Below are 23,056 nucleotides of genomic sequence, written 5' to 3' on the forward strand. Positions count from 1 at the left end.
TCCATTTTGAGATACTTGTTTTGAAACATCTGAACCTATGACTGTTGGGTGGAGTAACCTGTTAAACACATGCATTGTCTAAACAAAAACCAGGCTGACAGGACAATCTAGTGTTCTCTATACTTAAAATAAAACGCTAAATTACTTGCCTGTACAACCTGTTTAATTTAGCATATTATTAAATATATTTGCAGCTACAAGTTGTAGCCACAAAGAACATAACGAAAGTTTAAACCAATATGTTGGTATAGATTCAAAATCACAAACATTCATGTAAGAAATTGCTTCAATTTCTTTTTCTATTGTACCATTGTATAGTATTGTAGATGCAGAAAATATATATTTTTTAATGACTCAACAGAATCTTTGTTAAGCCGTCCCCAAAGATTTCAGAATGAGCAGACGTACTCTGTGTACGAAATACTGTAAATACCCTAAATTATTTGATACAAAACCCCATAACCTGTCTTGCCAGACAAAGACTTTTAGGGTCAAAACAAAGCCTCAAGATTTTAGGGAGTTTGCAATATTTAGTGTGTGGACTAGATCTTCTTTTCCTTTTTAGTGCTATTTTCATCCCAAACTTGTACCTAATAATGTTTGGTTCTGTATTTACTAAGTTATATATGGCAGAGCAGGGATAAAGCAGGTACTTGTCTAGTTTGAAATATGAGCAATGCATATGTATGAATTCTGCAAAGCAAATGACTTCTTTTTTCTTAACCTTCACAACAAAATATGAGAAATCTTATAATGTAGACTACAGTTATCCTATGTTATTTGAATATAACTGTACATTTTAAGTGGTGTTTTAGAGGGTAAAACGTGTTTCAACCAACTAGTGAATGGCAACAGCATTGCTGACAATATACCACACATGCTAATCAACAGCACATTTTCTGCGGCAAAGGTTTTTTATTGAATGTGAACTGTGATCAGTCTGCATGTCCTGTAGTTTTTTGTGTGCGTGTGGGAAAGAACCAATTAGAACGCCGGGGGACGATAGTTTTCTTTTGCATAATTAAAAAAAACTTTCTTAAGTTTACCTTAAGATTATTAAATAGACACAGTGGAACCTATTATACCTGTATGAGTTCTCCATAAGGTTACGTCAACTTTTTTTTTTTTTTTAAACAAACGAGGCCATAAGTAGCAGCCACACCCTATATTAGTAATGGTACAGTCCAAACCGGAGGCCAGTGTGGGATCCTCCGCACGAGCAGAGCATCAGCTGTGGTGAGTCGGAGAGTAAGAAACTTCACTCCCTCCTCCTCTCTCGGTTTTCTCTCTCCCAAATTCCCTCGGACACCTTTTTATCTAACTTCTCACAGGAGCAGCTACCGGTGCCTCAGCCAACAAGCTGCAACTGGCAACGGTCTAGCTTTATTTATTTATTTTGTCCTTTTCGGAACGTATCTGGACGCTCACCGGAGGATTTCCTGTCCTCGTCCGTTCAGGAGTGACTCGACCAAGTTTTCCCCCATTCTGCCTAAGGAATGAGAGCGCTGCTGGGAGGGAGAGCTGAAACTCGTATGTTTGAATGAACAAAAGAACAGAAAGCGAGGGCATTGCCGCCGGAATGGAGGAAAATACTCTGCCAGAAGCAACATGTAAGTCTTAGCTGGTGGATATGGTTTTGTCTTGTTTGAAATTTGGCACTAGCGCTTCGTCATTCATGTCCTTGGTCACGTTGGATCGAAATGATTTGAAACGCAACACAGTTAGCCAGTCAGAAACAGTGTTTGCATTCATGTGAAAGGATAAACAGTGTGGTCGGAAATAATTTTGTGATTAATTGTAAATACAGATCCGTTAGGATGTGCGGGTACAGACAGTCCATAATTCGGAAAGCTAACACAACCTTGTTTTTTGTAGACAAGCTTTACACCTCGGTCTCCGGTCCTCAGTCTCTGACTTTGCACAATCTTTGATGATAAAAAAAAAAAAAAAAAAAAACAACAATACGCCGGTATGGTCATCAACTGATTGCTGTGTTGCCATTTTTTTCTTCGCAGAGAGCTCATCCATGAGGGTTATAATAACACAATTTGCGCTAGATGAGGTAATCTCACTAGTCCCATCCCATCCCCCTCCTTATGTTATGTTTAGCTCACTACTATGATGCAGTCACAGGCGGTCTGGCATCCATTGCTCTGTCCTCTTTGCTGAGAGGATGTTTGTCCAAATGCACTGAATAGTTGATGCACAGGTGCAGTCACACTGTTTGTCTGCTGGTGCAGAGATGCATCAACAAACTACTGAAATCTAGAAAATTTTAATGAGATCAGCGCAGGGCCAAAGTGCAGGATAAAGAGTTCACATCACACTCTGGCCAGATCCGGCTTAGTTACAGATTTATATGTGCAATTACAAACTATGTGATCCCATGATCATACAGTTCAAGGCCAATGTCAAGTCTTAGCATTCAGTCCAAACACGTCTCAGCTTGATGACCCGTGTGGGATGTCTATCTGTGTGAAACCGTTTTTGCAAGGCACCCCTCTTAGGCCTAATGTTTGAATCTCCATGCCAAAGTGTTGTGTATTGACACGCTGCCTGTTTCTGGAAATGGAAGGGGACACACAATGCGACCTCCTCCTTGTGACAACAAAAAACTTCCTTCCTGCTGACAGGCAGCTTCATGCAGGGAGGTCAGATTGCTTTGGCTATGCATCAAGCAGGAGGAGAGACATGCTCCACCCTGATTGTGGGAATCTTGACCAGTAACTTGGAGTGTCTTCAAAATCGTTTGAGTAGTGTAATGGCAGTCATCATATGTGCTTGAAGACACAGCAAAAGGACTGACATCAGGCGTCTCTCATGTTTCATGCGATGTGTGTGTCAGCCAGATTGTTTGGCTTCCTGTGTGTATTGAAAGGATCAAAAGTTGTTTTTCCAGCTATGATCCGAACTTTAACAATCCTGGTGAAAACAGAAGCACAAAGTGCAGCATTTGACTCAAACTTGATTTTACTGTGGGGTCATGTCGTTTGATATCTGCACAAGTTAATCAATAAAAGGATAACTTATGAAGTATCACTTAAACACGTAATGTTGCTCTTGAGAACCATTTAATATTTTTATACCAAGACAAAGAGTGTTCTAATGAAAGGGAGGAAGGAGTACACTAATTACTTACAATCTGTGATAAAATACACTATTTTGTACCTTCTCAACTCTAGAAATATGAATTGCTCATGAAGAAAGACGACCCTTGTGAGTAAGATTTTTAAACAACACCTGAAAGCCTCTGGACTGTTGGAAAATTCTCCTTCTTTGGTTGAAGTACCTTCACGAAAGGAAGCTTTATCTGTCTTGTTTGAAGATAGCCCTTGGGAGCTGTTGAAAGCTTCATCCAGCTTTGTGAAATTTGCTGTGAGGACTTTTGGAGATCTGCTAATCCTTCTTTTCATTCTGCAGGCTTTCTTCCTCCTGAGCTCTTCGTTCCACCAGTCTTTTGACCGTCAGATCTGTCTGGTTGTCTTCTTTAATCTCCATACCTGAATAACAAAGCTGTGACCAGCTAAGAAGAAAAGGGACTTTGTATTTTCCCTTAAGGTTTACAATTTCTGTCACATTCACTGGCATCTCATAGGGATTCCACTGCTCATATCACATAAATTCTTACTAGCGACACCAAAAGTGTGGAAGATAATGAGGTGATGCTTTAAATTGTTAATGAGCCATTATGCAAACTTTGTTTTAAGCACAAAAAAAAGGCAGACCACATCACCACAGTCACAATGAAGAATAAAGAGCCTCAGCAGACTAACAGGCAGCTGGATCATAGTGTAGTCCTTCTCTACTGTGTAATAAGGGAGAATCCACCAGCTTTTGCTGCCAAGCCTGCAAGTGAACAGGATCAGTCAGCTATGCATTTTCAGCCACAGGAGTTGTTATGTAATCAGCACAAAGTGTGACAGTGTCCCATTTTTGGAGCTGCTATTAGTGTCTTGGTAAATTAGCAGGCTCCCATGGGCCCTCCTAGTTTCATTGCCTAACAATGGATTTTAATAACAACAGAGGGGAGTTGTCGATTTGAGCAGGATTAATTGTGAGCAGTGTGGTGGGGAAGTGTGTGTTAAGTTTTCATGTTTTTGCAGGTGATATGTTAGCCATATGTGAAACCACTTATTTGAAATGTATGGATAATAATATACTAACATCCACATGCTGTGCCATGTAGGCAAATAGAAAATACAATGAAACATTTGCATACAAAGTAATTTACTTCTATGTAATTTTGGGACTGTAGTAATGTTGCACGATACTTTACGATTGCATAGGTAGGAATTTTAATTTATAGGTCAAATAGCAGGCTTTTGCCTATGTAAAGCATGCTGGTAAAATTTTCTTTCCTGTTGGCTTAAAAACTTTAAAGCAGGGAAATTTATGCCAGGAAATTAGAAATCTGAATATTTACTTATCAGAGGGAGAAGACAGTTGCACAATATTACATTTATCCTGCTGTTCCTTTAATCTCTTTTATTATTTCTGGGTGTTGCACACAAAGAGGACCAAACTCTGAGTGGGTTTCTCCCCGCTTAATCCATTTAATTCAGCATATGTGTCGGCAGTCACAGATTATGTTGTCAGTCAGATTGCTTGTTCCCAACATTTTAATCTCAGTCACCGTTTTAAGAAGAAATAACAAACTGCATGCGTGACTGAAAGGATTAAAATGGCAAACTGAGAATTATTGTACTTAACCACACTTGCTGACTAGATAGAATTTTTCTTTTGGGCTGCGGATTAATTGACAGACAAAATGAGACTGCAGTCTTCTAAAGTAGCTTTAGAAGACTGCAGTCTCATTTTGTTGAGACTGGAGTCCTCCCAGTTCCCACATGTTCAGATATGTTCAAAGCCCACATTCAGCACATTTTACACTGGCACTCAGTCCTGTATGAAGTTTGGAGAAAGAGGGGAAAAGATCAGACACACGTGAGTCACAAAGAACTGACTGAAGTCATGCCAGCACTGTGGCACTGAGGTCTGCTCTTGAAGCTACAGTGAAGTTTGTAGGCGGTGACACATTTGGAGTTGTTTTGGCTCCCCTGTACTCAGTCACACTAGATTTAGAGTTACCCAGTGGCTGGAGTTAAGGTACCAAGTTACGTCTTTCAGTGCGATTGATCATGTTCATATTGCCAGGATCCTATTATTTTTATGGACATAGTTGCCCCATTTTAAGTGGTGCAGCATGGCAGACATAGAGTGGCAACTCTTATGCGGTTTACCCTCTATAAATCATATCATTAAATTAGAAATTTTGCTGGTCCCTTGAAATTCAAATCAAATATTTTGGAATACAAAACCAAAAATGTGACTCTTAGTGTATTAACTTCCTATTTAAATGTTTTTGTATGTACATGTTTGTGTCTTTTCCTGGCAGGGTCTAAAAAGATTTAAAAAGTAAGAAATTCTAAGAAATGATGAGGTGAAGTAGTAGTAAAGAAATACAGAGATCTACATAGGAAGATGAAACATTTGGTACTGTGAAAAATGGGAAAAAATGCTGATTGAACTGCTTTTCTTAGAGTTCCCATCCCCACATAGAGAAGGCATCACATCAGTGCTGGTCTGTTCTGTAGCGTACAGATGGTGTAAATCACACTGACACTGATCTCTGATAAGCGAACAGAGGTGGATCTCTAAGCCAGTACTCTGGAAAGGCAAATAATGTGGAATCCTTTTTCCATTAACCAGCACAAACACTTAGCCTCTGCAGCATTCTACCATGAAATAGCCGCTCAAAGCAACACATCGATACATGCACAGTTCATGTTTGTTTTTGCAAGGCCTTTGATTTCTCCTTGACTGCCACAACTCTAGTGAGCTTCTGAACCTGTACATTTTGAACCTCACAGTTATAAGAAAAATGGTACAAATGCAGTGTTTACTACAAAAACATTAATGAAGCTAGGATAAGAGTTAAACTGGCCTAACCTTGAGCCACCTCTAACCCTTAAAAATACCATGGTATCTCAAAAACCAAAAGGACCGTTGGTGTGCAATTAAATGCAAATTGTGGTCCAATAGTCCATATCTTGTGACTAGTGTTAGTGAAATGCTGACACATGGCAATTAATTGATACAAGCTCATGTTTTCATTGCCACTGTCAGATGGTGACTTTCAATACTCCAATTACATGTGTTGTTAGTAGCATAATGACTGGGGGCTGCAGCTTTAACAGATGTGTCTCCAAAATGAGATACTTTCAACTTCACATTTCACCCCAAGAACACACCTGGCTTCTGGAGAATGCTTCATAATACTGGCTTTATGATGTATAACCTGTCTTCACCTCTTCAGCTCCTTTGGTCTTTCACTTAAAACAAGACCCTTTGATATGTAATACAGTTGATCACTAAGAGAGATATGGTCTGTCAAGGACCACCTGTGATTACTTGATCTGCAGGACTTTCAGAGCTCATAAGTATTTGGTGATTAGTAGGTGTGATAGAAGTTGTAGCTTCCCAAAAATGATCTAAGGCAAGAGAACTTTTAACCTTCTCCATAGTTTGATCAAACTGCTTTAGAGTGTTTGAGAGTTTTTGTACAAATCAAACAGCTAAAATACGTTAGTGAGCTTTACCTCATGTTTCTGTTTTTATGCTAAGCTAATTTAACATAAGCTCTCGGAAAGCAAGCAAATCAGTGTATGTCCTTAAATGGAAATTTTTTCCTTTAATTATAACGATAGGTAACAGAGAGCATTTACTATTTATCCAGTAAGAATTTGATCATTGCATCAGAGCATAATGTAATCAGACAGACAACAGTGTATAGGTTATTTTCCTTATTGGACCAAGGAATGACAAGGCAGTTTTATTTTGCTCATGCAATACACTAAGGCAATTAATAGTCCTGACACAATGCTGTTTGAGAGAACATGACAAAAGCTTAAAAGAATCCAGGCATATGTCTTCATGTTGTGGAGCTACAGCAGCTGGGTAGTAAGAAAGTCACTGAATGCCAATGAAACATACTGTTCTTGCTATGAACCCTCTCATTTTCAAAGCACGAGAGGCCCATGCAATATACACATGTGCTTTGTGGAAGTCATCTGCTTTTCCTAACCCCTTTCTGTCTTGGAGTTGTGACTATGACATTCATTGCGAAGGCTGATGCTGCAGTGCCAGAGCCTAAAATTATTATCAGTCAGCTGTACCGCCCCTCTCCCTAAGACACAAGAGGAAGGACAAATATAGGGAAGTCTTGATTTGGATTGTGTTGCTTGTTCCTACCAGTGCCATCAAGCCTGAAAATATCCCAGACACGATTGCTCTGGGCTCTCTGGTCATCTGGAAGCTCAGTCACCAGACCTGTCTGCTAATATTAGACCAGTCCCTGTTCAGCTAAAGGGCACGCTTCACATAGTGTAAACACAGCTTGGTCTTCCAACACATTCCTTGGCAGGTGGACCACATATCATCTTCAAACACCATTTGACCCATTTTCACTGCACTTAAAAATTTTGTGTCTGCATGTTTAAAAAAAAAAGCAATTTAGAAACAGTGAAAGATCTGTGCAGGTTCTTGTTTTTGTGGATGAAAGTATTTTAACACATTGGGATTGGAAACTTGCGTCTTCTTAACTACCTGTAATTACAAAACGTGAGTGGACCCTGTTGCCAGCAAACAAAATCTGTCTTTTTGTCTGCGGTGAGTGGTGACAAAAATCCAGTTAATCATAACTGCTGGATATAATTGTATGTTAAACGGTCATATGATTACTGCTTGGGCTGATTTTTGCTTTAGGTAATGTCTACCAAAATAACCATATTTAAACAAAATGACAGACAGCTCTGTGAACTACCTCTGAAAAAGGCACACACAGCAAAAGCTATTTCAAAAAGTCAACGATGCTATCTTGATGAAAATGTCACCAGCTCTGTTACCTTTACCTATTGAGTGGTTCCAGAGATGGATCAAGAGTGAGAATGGCCTCTTCAAACTTCATTTGCACCAGTTTATTGCTTATATTTCCAACTCTGCTTGTTGTCATGTTCAAAAACAGAAATCAGGCTGCCACAAAGAGAATCTTTAAGGTTGCATAAATGACACTGTATTTCTAATCAAAATTTAACTTGTCAATGTAAGCTTTTTATTAGTCATATAAACATTTATTTTTAGTTAAGCGTGTGGTCAGTCATTACAACCATTATTAAAAATCTTGACTATTGTTCTTTCATTCAATGGCTTCAACTTTTGGCTCAATCATATTAATGTTACATTAAATTGAGGTCACAACAAGCTAAATTACAAACCATCTAGCTATTGAAAATGTGATTAACCGAACCTAGTGCAGAGTGTGATTGTGGACAAGGAAAAACAGTCACTGAAGCCACTTCTCAACCACTAAAATGGACATAAAGCAGTTTGTCATGAGAAGCTGACTGGCCGTCTCTATCCTGCTTCCAGTTATGAGAGCAGCTTGTGCAGCCCAGGAATCCCTCCTTGTCCTCTGATGACATTGAAAATGGCTTCAGTTTGGTAGTGAATGACACTCTCTCCCACCTCTGGTCAGACTGTCTCGCTTACTTATCCATTTATGTTGGAGCATGTTGGTGGCAGCAGCAGATGCAGAGTCCTGAGGGAGCTGCTGCTAGTTCAGATAAGCGGAGCCTTTCATCAGCGCGGTGGCTTTGGCACATACGCTGGCGCAGGGGAGAGCAGCAACTAAATGCCTGGCATTGTCCTTAGGCCAAGCCAGGTGATGAGATGAAAGCTGTTGCAGTCACTGACCGAGACATTAGTATTCACTGGTCGATTGGCATGCAGTAAAGGAATGCTGTCTTTTGAAGTGTCTTCGGCCATGGCGGTTGGTATGCACAACCATTCTTATTAGGCAGACATCAGCTAAAGCCAGATGAGTGGGTCATAGTCTGTATCTGATGTTTGTGACCTCATCTTTTTAGTGTCATTTAGTCTTAAGCTGCCATCTTGCAAGAAAATGCAATATATTCCCTAGTTCCAGCTTCTAATGTGATTTCTACTATATTTTTTTGTCTTATGTGATACTAAATTGAAAGTCTTTGGGTTGTAGACTGTTGGTCAAACAAAACAAGATATTTAAAGATCACCTAGATAATCTATCATTAGGAACAATTGCAAAGCACATTTTAAAAATATTTTCATAGACTTTGTAAACCAAGTAATTGATTAATCAATAGCAATAGTCATTACTTACAGCCCGCTTTCAGGTTCTGCTTTCTCAGTTTTGTCACGAGTGCAAATTATTTATATATAATTCTGCAGTTAAACATAGATTGACACCAGATCAATTATAACAAAGAACTTTATTAATCAAAATGACTCAAATTATTTTCGTCCAGCCTCTCAAATGTGCGAATTTCCTGCTTTTCTCTTTTTGATTTTATTGTTAATTTAAGATCTTAAGGTTTTGGACTGTTGAACACCCAAACAAACAAACAAATAAATAAATAAATAAATAAATAAATAAAACATTTTATTTATAAAGCGCTTTACAAGTAACTCAAAGACGCTGTACATAAAATACAATAAAATAAAACAGTTAATTTAAAATCAAAAATGTTAGCAGGTACTCTGGGAGATATTGTCGTAGATTTTATGTTTTGTTTTCATGTATTAAAAACTATTTTTGTGCAAAATACAAATGGTTTGAAATGTCAAGACAACACACAATGGGATAAAAATCATCTTTAACTGCAGGCCTAGTTAAAAGGGACCACCGCTGGTTAATTGCATTTTCCTCAGTTCCCGTATAAAATAGGAGTTTTCTGTTGTTATTACATCCACTAAAAACTTTGGTCTCTAAATACACACACACAGGGCCTAGTCTTTGCATGGAGTCAGTGCTTGTTGTTTACACTGTGCTTCCTGTGTGTCTGGGCCCCGTTGCCCCCTTACGTCACCCTATTCTGTGCAGGAGGGACACAACAGGGTGAAGGGGCGATGGGATGTGAGCAATGAGGTAGTTCATTAGTCCCCCTGGTCCATCCCAAATGAGATGCAGATCCATTCTCTGTGGGTTTCCCTGAGTTCTTCTTTTCTTTTCTTTCTTTTTTTTGTTGCTGCCCTTTTCCCTTCCCAGTCTTTTGATTTTAGACTCTGAGACTCAGTACAGTTTCCTCACCTCTTTTTGGCCTCATTTACATTTGCCCTGTGAATGTGCTGCATTTCCCTTTTTACAAGGTATTTTTGGTAAGATTAGGAGAATTGACATTTGCAACAAGCGTTTAGTTAATTCACCAGTGGCCTGACAGTGCAGTCACACCTTTTCTTATCTGCTTGGCAGAACAGGATTGTGCATAGGAGGGAAGCTCTCGACTTCATAAATATTGCATGTCTTGCCCTATATTTTTACTCTGTGTGCCTGTATATCTTTGCAAGACGTGCAGATCTCTGGATGTTCTGGAAGGAACAGCACTTGTAAATTATGTTCTTTAAGACTGATCACCATAAGTAAACAGTCATTTTTAAAGCTTAGCACTGCCTCATATTAGGTCCACTCTGGAAAGTGTCAGCTTGCTATTAATTCAGTTTCACATTTGTACATTTTACTGGTCCTCTCAGCTGAAAGAATCCCTCCCTGAGCTGCAAATGAGCAAACACTGTCATAAGAATGTGCTGTCATAGTTTACTGAGTCTGCCATACAGTGAGTCATGTGTTTTGCTTTGCAACAGAGGACACAAGCTTTTTGTCTCCCCGGTTTACACTCCTTATGTGTGGTTGATTGACAGGTAGAAAAAAGCTGTGTGGTATGTTGTCATAAAGTTGTGCTCAGATCTTCAAGCCTATATGCTTATGGTGAAACAAAATAGCTCTCATTAATGCTAGGTGCTGGTTCCAAGGACATAGCCTTTCTCACCTCTGCTCTTATTATCATATTTTTATTGTTTGCACAAAAATACTCATACTCTGTTGTTACGGAAATAATTAAACTGGAAGGATTTTTGTGCCCTGCGGTTTTGGAGGCGATTATCTCGGTCTATTAAGGAGCACTGGGGCACTATATGAAGAAACAGACTCTGCACTGTGGGTATTTATAAACCTGCTCTAACAAAGTAATATGCGGTGAAATTGGATTTCTGCTAAATCACGTTTTGTGTAGCAGTATTACCAGTTGTCCCAGTTTTAACTTGGCCCCTTACCCACAATGTCATCAGCCCAGCCGCAAAGTACAAAATTCTTTTGTAATTATACTCCAGGAGTGAACGTGCAATGAGCTGATGAGAAATGATTCTACATTTTTCCAACTCAACACTCAAAGTAACACATACTACATATCTTGTCCAAACTGACATGTCCCTACCAGAGAGATGGCACTGAGTGTGTGCTAACTGCCTGCTGATCCTCAACCTGCCGTTCTGCTCCCACACTGTGCTCATGCATGCATGTGTAGACCCACTCCTGCAGGGGTTCCTTTAGCATTTCTGCTGACTTTTACAGATATCTTATTCCATTGTATCACTTTGCATGCAAATGGGTTTGACTGTGTGCTTCAGGCTTTGTTTGACACCTGCAGCTGGAGATGCCCCATTGGGAAACCTGATGGGGCCAACAGAGCTGTGGTGGAGGGTGACGGTGTGATGTTCAACCAGTGATCACACACAGCATGCCACAGATTCCTGAACCTCCTCTGACCTACTTTGTAGGGTCTCCTGGTAGTCAAATACCCATTCGATATGCAGGAAGAGAGCAAAACAAAGCAAACATGCCCGGACGTCACAGCTTTCAGTTGTTATAAGCAATGATATGCTTTCTACTACAAGATTAGCAAGTGATGATGCTAAGAAGATGCTTTGGATTATCACATCCTCTATTTAAAACTTGAAGCACAAAAAATTCTAATTGAAAAGTTTCTCTAACATTTAATATTCACTGACTTAATAAGCCAAAGTTAATGGTTAGAGAAAGCCTCAGAAAACAGTAAGTTAATTACATGCACACCTAAACCTAATATATTTTTTCATAAGCATACAACAAGCAACAGCAAACAAAGAGATAACAAACACAACAATCTTGCATTGAAATAGAAATAAACCTGTAGGACCCCAGTAAAAAATGACTGTGACCTAGCTTTTCAGGACCTGTGCAGAGAATCTAGTGATGCACACTAAACCTTCGCACTGTGTGATATTTTTCAGGCTTGTGAAATACTGACCAAATGTTTGTCCTGTGTGTTTTTCTCACTGGTCTTCCAATAATAAGGTCCACCAAAGTGTTTTTCCATGTTCAGGCTGGATGGAGACTCAAGCATCTCAGAGGAGGTTGATGTGCATTGATTTCTGAATATGAATAATGTAAGTGATGTCACAAGCGGGTGGTCTAATGGCTTTTGGCTGTAGTCTTCTCCTGGATGCAGTTCCTCCAGGAAGCTGGAGTGTAAATATGGCATGAAGGTAGTGACTGAGGTGATACAAGCAGCCTCCTGTGATGTTCTGTCTTTGTTGATATTGTTGAAATATGATAGATTTATGCTAGTATTTCTGTTTTTGCAATGACTTCACACAGGAATACACCAAATGAGAACATTCTGTTGTTTGACAACTGGATAATTTAACTGGTTTTGTTCAGGTCATATTGTTTCAGAGCAGCCAGAATGCAAAGTTCACACATTGCTGAGTTAGATTAGTGGCATAGATTTTGTTTCATTCAGTACATCTCTGTGCAAATATTACTAAAGCATTATCATCAAAGCACTGCATGACTGTGTGCAAGTCTTGTTTGCTATAAGGGGTCAACACATGGACAGTTTTCCAAATGCACTTGCATGTATTCCTGCTTCACCCAAGGACAGGCAAAAGTCCTTAAATTAGATAGATTAAGCAACAAACAACTTAGCAGACTTCTTTGCTATTTTAATGTCAAAGGTGGCCTGTGCAGGTTTCTTGTAAACAAAGTTATGTTGGCATTCAGACTTCCTGTCTACAATCTATTGTGTGTGTCCTTGAGGCCTCACTTTGTTTTTAATGTATTTTCCTCCGCAGAGGAGATTTGCAAAATGATATGAAAAGAAAGATATAAATATGTAAGAAGAGAATTGTGCATTGTTTATGTTTGTTGACCAGTGGAATAGTGTACTCCCAGTAGCAGGAATGTGTGTCACTCCATAGCACTACTACTGGTCACATCTCCACAGGGTAAAAATTTAAAGTGAACTGCAATTGTCGGTGGCAATGAAAACATCAGTTGACTTATTGATTGCTTGATTAAAATGATGCATCAATTATTTTTACAATCTGTTGGCATATGTTGTTAAAGTTTATATACCATAAATGATTAAACAAGCAAATATAATATGCTGAACAACTGATAAGAAAATAAAGTATGACTTGCAGTTATAGTTTGAACTTCATCTTACATTCTGAAACTTTGATTCACATATTTTCTCAGTCATCTCCCTGTTATATGTTAGCCGAGTAGTCAGAGCGCTGCTTCAATCAGTCCTTGTTTCAGTCCCCTGCCACACAGCAGCAGTCCTCTCCCTTAGCTCCCATCCCATTTTCCTCCAGAGAGCTTCAGGTTTCATTGGTATTCATTGTCGGTGCTACCTACATACCAGAGTATGCTATGCTCTCATTCTCTTCACCATTGACAGTATAGATGACTGTAATTGCCTGACCAGTCACACACGGTCCTGTCAGCCAGTCAATTCTTTGTGGCTCCAGTTCCCAGGAGTATGGGAAAGTGCTCACAAAATATGAGGCAACACAATACTAATCTGTCAGAGTTGCACTCGCTTCTACCATCTTTGGTACCCTAGTTGTCATATCTGCCCTCAGGGATCTTTAAAAAAAATGGTGTTAGATGATAAATTCCTAGACGAGGGTTATATGATTCATTACCTGAGAAGTGTGTGACACCTGAGGTTCTGTGTAGTATCATTTATCTACAGAAATGCTGCAGGGATTTGGTTGATTCTTAAAACATATGAAAACTTCTTGGTAATTGTACTAACTGAAAATGCTTAAACTTGCCTTAGATAAAAGGAGGAGATGAAGAGAAGAGCAGTCTGTTTTCCAGGATGTAGTCAGGTTAAAATGAAGTTAGTCACAAATGCCAGGTGCCGTCGTTTAATTTTTTTTTTAAATTTTTGCTGTTGTGGGTTATTATTTCTTTTCCAAATATACAGTTGGCTCCTGCTCTCAGCCTTTTTCACACTGAGCTGCATTTTGGTACAATGTTTCAGTGAATAGATTCTAGTGTTCATCTTCTATTTTCAATTCATTTCACCACGATCCCCCCTTGCTTCTTTTCCCTTCTCACTGTCATTGCAGTGTTTTGGCTACTGTCCCGTTGCCATGCAGAGGCCACAACAATGGCCCCTCTCTGTCACAGCACATTGCTGCCTGAGGAATGCTTATTTAATAGTGGCAGGCTTTGACAATGGAAACACAACGTCTTGTCTGCCAGCTGAACTCTTTCATAGACTCTTACTGCCCATCAGGCTTTGTTCAACTCAGGGTCATCAGCCACAGACTCCATTTCCCAGACTGATGACATAGCCTTTCCATGTGCCTAGCTGAGCTCAGACAATCTTTGCCATGAGGCCTGATATCTTGCTGAATGCTTTTTAACATCTGTAGTTGCAGTATTGAGATGCTGACATGTTTATTTGGCTGTCCATACAGACCTTTGTCCAGCTTTATACTCCTTAGGTTTAATAGTAATTACAGTTCTGCTCACAGGGGCATTTGTTTAACAAAAAAAATTACAGCCAGTACAAGCACACTGTACAATTGTACACTTCATAGAGACCTATAATAAGTTCTCTTTCAATTTGCACAGAATCGGCCTTGCTATACACTGGTGCTTTTCTTTGCAAACTGTTGAATAGCACAGCATTTGTATGGTAAATCTTCAGTGCACTTACTGTCTCCGTGTGACAGCCCCCTACTGTCTGTGTTGTTTTTAGCCAGGGTCTAAATAATTTACAGCATGTTGCCCTAGTGTTTACCTTCAGAGACTATGCAGAAGAAACTGTGCCCCAACATGGTTCCACGGGGAACGCGGGGATACAGTGCTGAGTGGACAAAGCCAAGTGTCACTCCCATGAGGGTCTTTGTTTGGCTGTCAAAGCCTGAGCAAACTAATGTTTGAGTAGGAGATTCAAGTTAAGCAGCCTGCCAAATGTGAGTCACGGTGCTGTGAGTGAAGCCGCTGTCCCAACAGACTAGCCCAGCTCTTCTTTTATCAAAAAACTCTGAAAATCTCAGAAAGTACAGATGACTGCTGAGTTCAACTGGCTATTGAGTTGTTTTTAATCAAAAAGAAATTTAACTACTTCAGTGTAGGCGAACACTCTGATTCTGTTTTTCTAAGCAGTTCATTTCACCTCAATAGAACCATCAGGATGCCAAAAAGCAATTACTGTGTTTTTTTTCTGCCAGGGATTTGGGCCTTTTGCTCAGACCAGTCTGTCGATAAATCAGTAGCACACTGTAGAAATGGTATTAGTTCCAGAATGGAGGCTGTGTACCTTTTGTCTTGTGTTTCTGAGCAAATGGTGTAATCTCTGCAGCAGATAATGTTGCGCAACAGTTGAAAGAAACATTGTAAAGAAAAATAGTAGTTAAGATGGTTTCTTCTGTGGTGTTCTGTTTCATTACTTTGTTACGGTGCTAAAATTTGAGTCCATAAAATGAACAATTTCTGAAAGGAGACAGTCTTCTGCTTGTAGTCATCGATTCCACCTCTGACTTTAGGAAGTTTACGTCACCAACACCAAACTACTTCATAGGCTCAGCAGTAAAAGGAATGAAGATAAACTGGTTGAGTTTTGTACTTGTCTTGCCGTTCACCTCTTCATTCACGCGCTTTTGTTTTGTGTCTTTCTCTTTGACCAGATCCTTGCTCAGTTATCAACACAAACCCTACAAGGCCCGACCCAGAAGGGGAAAGCAGCCCCTTGAAGACCGACAAGACTCAGAGGATGGAGTCTCCAGTAAAGAAAGATTTAGACCGACGACTGACAACCCCCACAAAATCAGATGTCATCCCTCGATCGCCTGGGTCACCGGCATCCCCCAGGTCAAAAAGAGGTAAACAATAACTAAAGTTTTATATTCAAAGTATCCATGTTACTTGAATAGAGTTCACTTGCATAAGTTAAAACTTATAATGGAAGCTGAATTTGGGCTGGCTTGAGGCAGTATTCTGATAATGGTGCAATTACATCTGCACTCTGTTCTAGTTAGGTCAGCTCTCTTGAGGCAGTATTGGAGTAATAGTGACCGCATGCTTTCAGACGTGAAACAAAATCCGATATTATGGCTGCAGTTTGTGCTTATGTGTTGGAACAAGCAGCAGAAGATGTGAGAGTATTGCAGCTTCACATTAGAAGAATTAGGTTGGTTAAAATATCTCTGTAAATATGGATAAATGGGTTTTGTTTCCAAGTGGATGACTGATAATGATCGCAGCCATGTACTGGTCCCTCATTACAGATCAGCAGAGACAACCTGAATAACAATCCAATTTCTCTAAGTGATACCAAGAAGGCATTTTGTTTGACCAAAGCTGTTTCTACAATACCACCACTTGAACTTCTTATAGTTACTGGTGAACAGCACATGCTAACTCTAAGGAGCATGTTTGAGAGTTTTTGAGAGTGTAAGCCTCTTTTCTCTCTCCTCTTTATTCTTTATCCATTAATCCATTCACTGTGGTCATGGTCTTTATTCCCTTAGCGTGAGGTGACAAGGATAAACCATTTTCAAACTGCTCCCGAATCTCTAACAATACTGCCAGGTTGAACACCACCACACTGCCTTTGATAGATCAGTTTTATCAAGACTTAACTATTTTATTTTCTTATCTATTTTACAGAACTGTAGTTGACTCTTTAGACTCCAGATTTCAAAATTGCCTAACCCTTTCCTGTTTTTCCTTCGAGTTACTTTTCAGCTGTTTTTTCAAGACTCATTACTTATTGAGTTTTCACCAATCAGAGGGATACATTAAACATGAACAGCCCTCTATGGCCCGACAATTAGTGAAATGAAATGTGAGGGTTGTTGTTAAGTTGGGGCTGCTGCTTATTTATTTTTTGTCTTATCTCTAACTTTTCCCATGACAGTACTGATTTTCTTTTGTCAAAGAAAACCATTTTGTGTAGGTGGTGTGAGAAATTCTTCTGCTGTTATGCTGAGCTCCATTTGAATATAAATAGTTACAGGGCTGATACCAAATTGTTAACACAGTGGAATTCCTTTCAGTCTCGCAAGAGTCCCTACTGGAATTTCCTACATCACTCTTCACAGTATACCCAACACTACTTCTTTTGTACCCTAATTTAGAAGTCAACAAATAACAGAGGTGACAGTTTGTAAAGAGCATGTGTGCACAGTCTATAGGCCAGACGCTGCACCTACCAGTGTTTTCTAGGCAAGTCTGCTTTTGTCACTGACGCTTTGTGCATGTGATGTTGTGATTAACACAGTGGTGAGCTGCAAACAGCAGAACATCACACTGACCAAGACCGTGCACATGGCTTTTCCATCATCCTATAAATATCAAAGTGGGTCAGGGGTTGTTCTTATGGGAGGCAGCATGGCAGATTGTTGTGTTTATGATACACGCCTCCCCCTATTAGATGCTGCTGAAGGATGAGTTTCTTTGTGGTTGTTTTTGAACATCTGGTCTATGAAGATTGAGGGGGATGATGTAGTGTAGAGGCTCAAGAAAGATCAAGACTGCAGTCTCTGTCTGTGTTTCCCAGTGGGGGCTGTTATTTGATGTGGTTACCTCTGAAAGTGTACTATATATACTGTATGTCATTCCACATGACAGCTATATTGATCAGTATGGATATCAAGTAAACTTATTTATTGTGGAATGCTAAAATATACTGTGTATGTACAATTAAATAGGGAAAACATCCCATGATTTCTGAAAAGGAAACGATACACTGCACACAGTCAAAAGTTCTGATTATCCAATTGAAATACTTCATGTTGAAATAAGCTATTACTTATTGATGAAGCATAAATTCTTCTTCTGTAATAATTTTTGTGTTACACATAGGGCCGCAATAAACTCTCCATAATTTTCACTGTTGCTCAATTTGGTTAAATAACTACTTAACTCGATGTATCTGTTTAGTTTAGTCACAGTTTCATTAAAAAGCAAAACCTACCAATCAGACAGTTACCAGAGCCCAAAATGATGTCTTTAAATGTATTGTTAAACAGTCCAAAGAACAAAAATATTGTGAACACAGTGACTAAAATGATTAATTGAATATCTGTTGCCAATAAATTGTACCCACTCCCCGATGAACTGAACAATTTTATATCTACCAAAGAATATGCAAAAGATATTTTGCAACTAGAGCTGAAATAAAGGCAGTGTGCTTTTGACTCAGTAGAATTACAATTTTTCCCAGGAAGTGGCACCACCTATAATGAAAGAAGGCAGGTTCGGTTCTGAAAATGGCATGACAGTCTGTTGACATGCACTGCTCTTCCCTTCTGCTTCTTTAACTAAGTATTTCCTCTGAGGTATTTGGAAGGAATGTTAAGTGTGATGATACGTCAGAGATGTCAAAGAGAGAAGGGATACAGTATATGTAGGTTTTCCCCTCTAGTCATAACATATCGGAGTCAAACATACACCCGCATCCAGATGGCATAGAAGATTTAGTGTGCCTGCCACGTGCTGCAGCTTTTATTGTGAGGAGATCGGCTTCCCTGCAGTCTTCTTCAAACATTTGTTCTTAAGGTTTTTCTTCAACTAAGAGAATGAAGAACACGCTAGCTCCAGCCCCAGGTTCAGCATCAGTGTTGAAATGTGGATGTTGCCAGTTTCCTGTCATTGTCTTGTGGCATGCATTTCCTTGTGGGGACATTTAAAGCTTAAACACCTTTGCCATGATGACTTGGTAGCAGGGGAAAAAAACATTTACTCATATATTTCTGTTTATCAGACGACGTGCATCACTGTTGCCTCAAGACAGTTCTGAGCTGAGGGAGGTTGAAAATGCAACTGCTAATTTAGAACTACTGAATAATGATAAGACATACTATGGTCTTTCATCCCATAGTAGAGATGTAGCACTGTAGAAATTGATTAGATTATGGATTATCTACATAATGCAAGTTTCCCTCAAGATATTATGGCACCTCAGGTCGGCTTGAGCAGCTTTAACTAATTTTTTAGTAAGAGCTTTTTATTCATAATAGTGTATTTATGTGAACGTACATAATACATCTCAAGAATCGCAGATATTGAATTACTCAGTGTCTTGGTTTTGCAACAGATGCAAATTTGCAAAAGCTTTTCTTAATTGTTTTATAGGTTCCTATTTACAGTAAATGCTGTGTGTCTCAAAGCTAATATGATTTAATGGATTGAACATGATATAAGTTTACACCTTTCAACAACATGTTCTCTCTCTTTCTTTTCCCTCGACCGCCCTCATTCTCATCCCAGATGTCATGAAGTCAGAAGAAAGGCAAAAACTTGCAAAAGAACGCCGGGAGGAGAAGGCCAAATATCTTGGTAAGTGGAAACAATGGGTGGGAGGACAAGCCCTTTACACAGGAAGAGAGCTCCCCCTGGTGTTGGGGTGGAAGAGGTTGTTGTTGTTAGCCACATTCTTGCTACTGGGTTGGCGCAAGGCTGCAGATGGCATGCACATAAAGCACAAACACTTGGAAAGGATAAAAGAGATAGTTTGGGCTTCTGCTGAAAGCTGACCAGAATCAGCAAAAGCCCAGGAACCATTTTGCCAGAGACAAGTGAGCGTTTACTCTGCATGCATGCTGAAACAGTTTTGAGCACTGTCAAAACATTTGCTTATTCTATTTTTTTGGTCATGCCTTCAGCTCATCCATGGACTGAAATGAACTGCTATACAATTTTATTCAAACACAGATATTCATCAAATTGACAAAAGAGCGAAACTAGTGACAAAAATTGAGGTTGATGGTGATGAATATTACTGATGGCTTAAAATTTAGTTCATGCAACAGTGCTGAGTCATGAAAGCAGACAAGGCATCCTCTACAATTTATCCCAATTTATACTGATGCAGTTTGATCAAATGACACACCCCTATTTAGTGTGTCAATTGATACTGCATTTGTAATGCTTTATTTTTTGCTTAACACACGGCTGCCACATTATCACCCGGCTACACACTGGTCGTGCGCTGCTTTGCATGATTGACAGTTGCCTCTATCTTTTCTCTCACCCTTTCCTCCTGCAGAAGAGCTCAACAAGTTACAAGGTAAGCCACTCACCTATGTTTATGTGGTGGTGGTGGTGGTGGTGGTAGTGGTGGTGGTGAAGACCCTTCTGAATCATTGTGTTTTATTTCAATGTCTCTGCCTAATAATGTAGTTTTAACTAGAGCTGGGCAATACACCAAAAACAACTCAATACTGAAATTTGGAGAAACAAAGAATGGAGAAAAAAAGCAAAACTTTCTCATGTTTTATCTTTATCTTTCCGTCATACTTTTCTTCCTTTAGAGCAAAGAAGAATGGAAAAATAATGAGTGATAATTTGTCATTGATGGCTTATCTAAAATGTAAGCTTTTTGGTTGTTATCAATGTAAATATTGTATGTATAAGAGCTAGAATGTTGAGTTTTGGTCATATTGCCCAGCCCTACAGCTGTTTCATTCATTTTTCCCCCATGGTATCTTTCTTTTTTTAAACATGGTTGTGTTCTTTTTTTTTTGTACCATGACAAATTCAACTAATTGTAGCCTATTTACACTCTGAACATCATCAGTACATCTTTCACAAAAATCATGTAGCCACAGACCAATCACTTAACTCTCATTTATGTGTGAATGTTATGTTGATTAATGGGTTATAGTGGTTCAAAGCTCACATGCAAAAAGATGTACCTGACCTGAGTTTGAACTCATCCACATGTTCCAGTTGCAGACGCCACAAAACTGTTTGGATTTCGTATTTAAAGATAGCACATTTCAGCCACAAACCGCAAAATCACTGTGATTACCATCTTACTGGTGAAATTGAAGGCTTTTGAGATGCTTGAAGCCAGATTTATCTTGGCTGTGAAATTACATCACGTTTATGTTGCCAAACAGACAAACAATCAGCTCAAAAACTTTCTTAAATGTGAAAATGTATACATTAGTGTACCCTTTTTTAGATGCAGCAGTGATGTATGTATTTATCTAGCTTGCAGAGATTTTTAATACTCTCTAAACATTGAACATTTCAGGGGGAAAAAACAGCTCAATTAATTTCAAAATCTGAGGTACATCCTCACGTGATGCAGGTTTCCTCTTAACCAGTTGTGATTGTACTCGCTTGAGCCTTCTTGTCTAATCCAACTGTGTGTTCAAAGGCAGTAAGATGAGTGTGACACACTTCATGCTGTGGATCAGTCTAATTGGGCGATCACCGGGGCAGGCCAGATGGTATGGGTCTAATCTAATACTCCCAGTCAGACTGGGATAAAAGATGAGATCTTGCCAGAGCTCCTGTTTACAATATCAGCTTAAGAGAGATCTTGGCCATACTACATCACCAGTAGTATTTTCTAGTAGCAGAGGTACAAGTAGAAAATTTCTAACTTCTCTCTCCTTAGATCTGTTTTGTTTCAGTTACATGTGGAACGCACAGAAGCAACTCTCCTGCCTTGTCTATCTTTGGTGGGAAGGTATAAATACTTCATGTACCAGGTTTAGAACAGCCCTTTGGTAATGACTATATAATGACCTTACTGTTGTAGGTCTGGATGCTATTTGTCAGCACTCATCACTGTCAGGACAGAGTTGAGGATTGCATTTTCAAGCAATGTCTGCTGCGTTCAGATTTGGACATCATTTACAGCTCTGAAATAGATGAGTAGTTATAGATGGGACTCAAAGAAATGTGTACTTCATAAGCTGAAAGCCATTAAACTAACTTATAGTATAATGTAACTATGGAAACCTCAGCCAATGTTTAGATAATTTCCTCTTGCAAACACCACCTATGTTGTGGAAAACCATTATTACACGTTGATGCTGAATGAGTCAAATTCAAAGATTCACTCAGCGAGTGTCACACACTGTGACAGATTTTTATTTGCTTGGAAAGAGTGGGCACAGTTTTGTTACAATAAATACATGACTTAACCATTCCTTTTGTGAGGATGAAGGAAATGTATATGAAAAACTGTAAATGATCTGGGCAAGCCCTGTATTTGTAGTAGGTTGGTGTGGTTTTCTACTCCCCCCTCTGTTCTCATTGCAGTTCAGTAGGTGAATTATGAAGCTCTTTCCACTGTATTTTATTAGAGCACCATCCCCTAAAGCTGAGAGGTAGAGCTGAGGCATCTCTGAAATCGAGGCCATCAAGCCCCAGTGAGCTGAGATACGCACTGCAGCAGTTCACTTCTTTGCTGCAAGGTGCTGGCAAGCAGTGCCTTCATATAACTAAGCTTTTGGTTCCATTCATAGAGAGAAGCCAAACTGTGTGCCTCCCCATAAATTTTAACCCCTCTAGCCCTCAGCATCTCTGCAATTATCCATCACCGTAATTTGAAATCCACAACCAGTTGATTTTATTGCATCAAGTCCTTTAGACAGCTAAGCTCTGCCTCCTTGCAGAGGCTGATTCTTCATGGAGGTTTTACTTTGTAGTTTAAAGACATATGGTGAGTTGTGTACACAGAGAGGCAGCTGCAAAAGGCTTCTTTACGCCCTCTTTCAATGGCTCAGGGACAAAGAGACGATTTCCATATGAAAGTGTGTGGTGTATTGAAGCTGATATGCAAGCTTGATGCGATTAGTGTGACATAAAAATGTCACCTCAGAAGTACGGTGTCCATCTGACTTGGCATTATGCAGTATTCTGTGGAAAAATCAAGTAGTTGAATTTATTTTTCCAAACTCAAGAGGGGATTGAAGGAAAGAGCAATATATATATATTTTTTTTATATGTGAAGTAAACATCATAGCGGCTTGACTTCTGGGATATTTACTTGAAGCTTCAACTCGATTTTTTGTAAACCTCCAAACTATCAAGTTATGCTATCGCAAATTGTGGCATTCGGATACATATATCACACAAGGTTGAATCAAAACGAATAAA

General features: G+C 39.3%; 1 protein-coding gene across 8 annotated transcripts in view; it reads left to right on the forward strand.

Annotated features, from left to right (window-relative positions):
* The first annotated feature begins 1,217 nt into the window (after window positions 1–1,217).
* The window catches only part of map7d1a (MAP7 domain containing 1a), a 31,443-nt gene continuing 9,604 nt past the window's right edge, over window positions 1,218–23,056 (forward strand). For 3 of the 8 annotated variants that reach the window (XM_055013893.1, XM_055013894.1, XM_055013896.1), the window contains exons 1-4: window positions 1,219–1,610; window positions 15,841–16,035; window positions 19,427–19,495; window positions 20,205–20,225. In XM_055013893.1, the coding sequence (XP_054869868.1) occupies window positions 1,541–1,610; window positions 15,841–16,035; window positions 19,427–19,495; window positions 20,205–20,225 (355 nt within the window). In that variant the 5' untranslated portion in view covers window positions 1,219–1,540. Of the gene's footprint in view, window positions 1,611–15,840; window positions 16,036–19,426; window positions 19,496–20,204; window positions 20,226–23,056 lie in introns of all 8 variants that reach the window. The other 5 variants (XM_055013898.1, XM_055013895.1, XM_055013897.1 and 2 more) reach the window with 3 other exon arrangements.

The sequence above is a fragment of the Amphiprion ocellaris genome, chromosome 9 (assembly GCF_022539595.1).
Source record: "Amphiprion ocellaris isolate individual 3 ecotype Okinawa chromosome 9, ASM2253959v1, whole genome shotgun sequence".
NCBI lineage: Eukaryota > Metazoa > Chordata > Actinopteri > Pomacentridae > Amphiprion > Amphiprion ocellaris.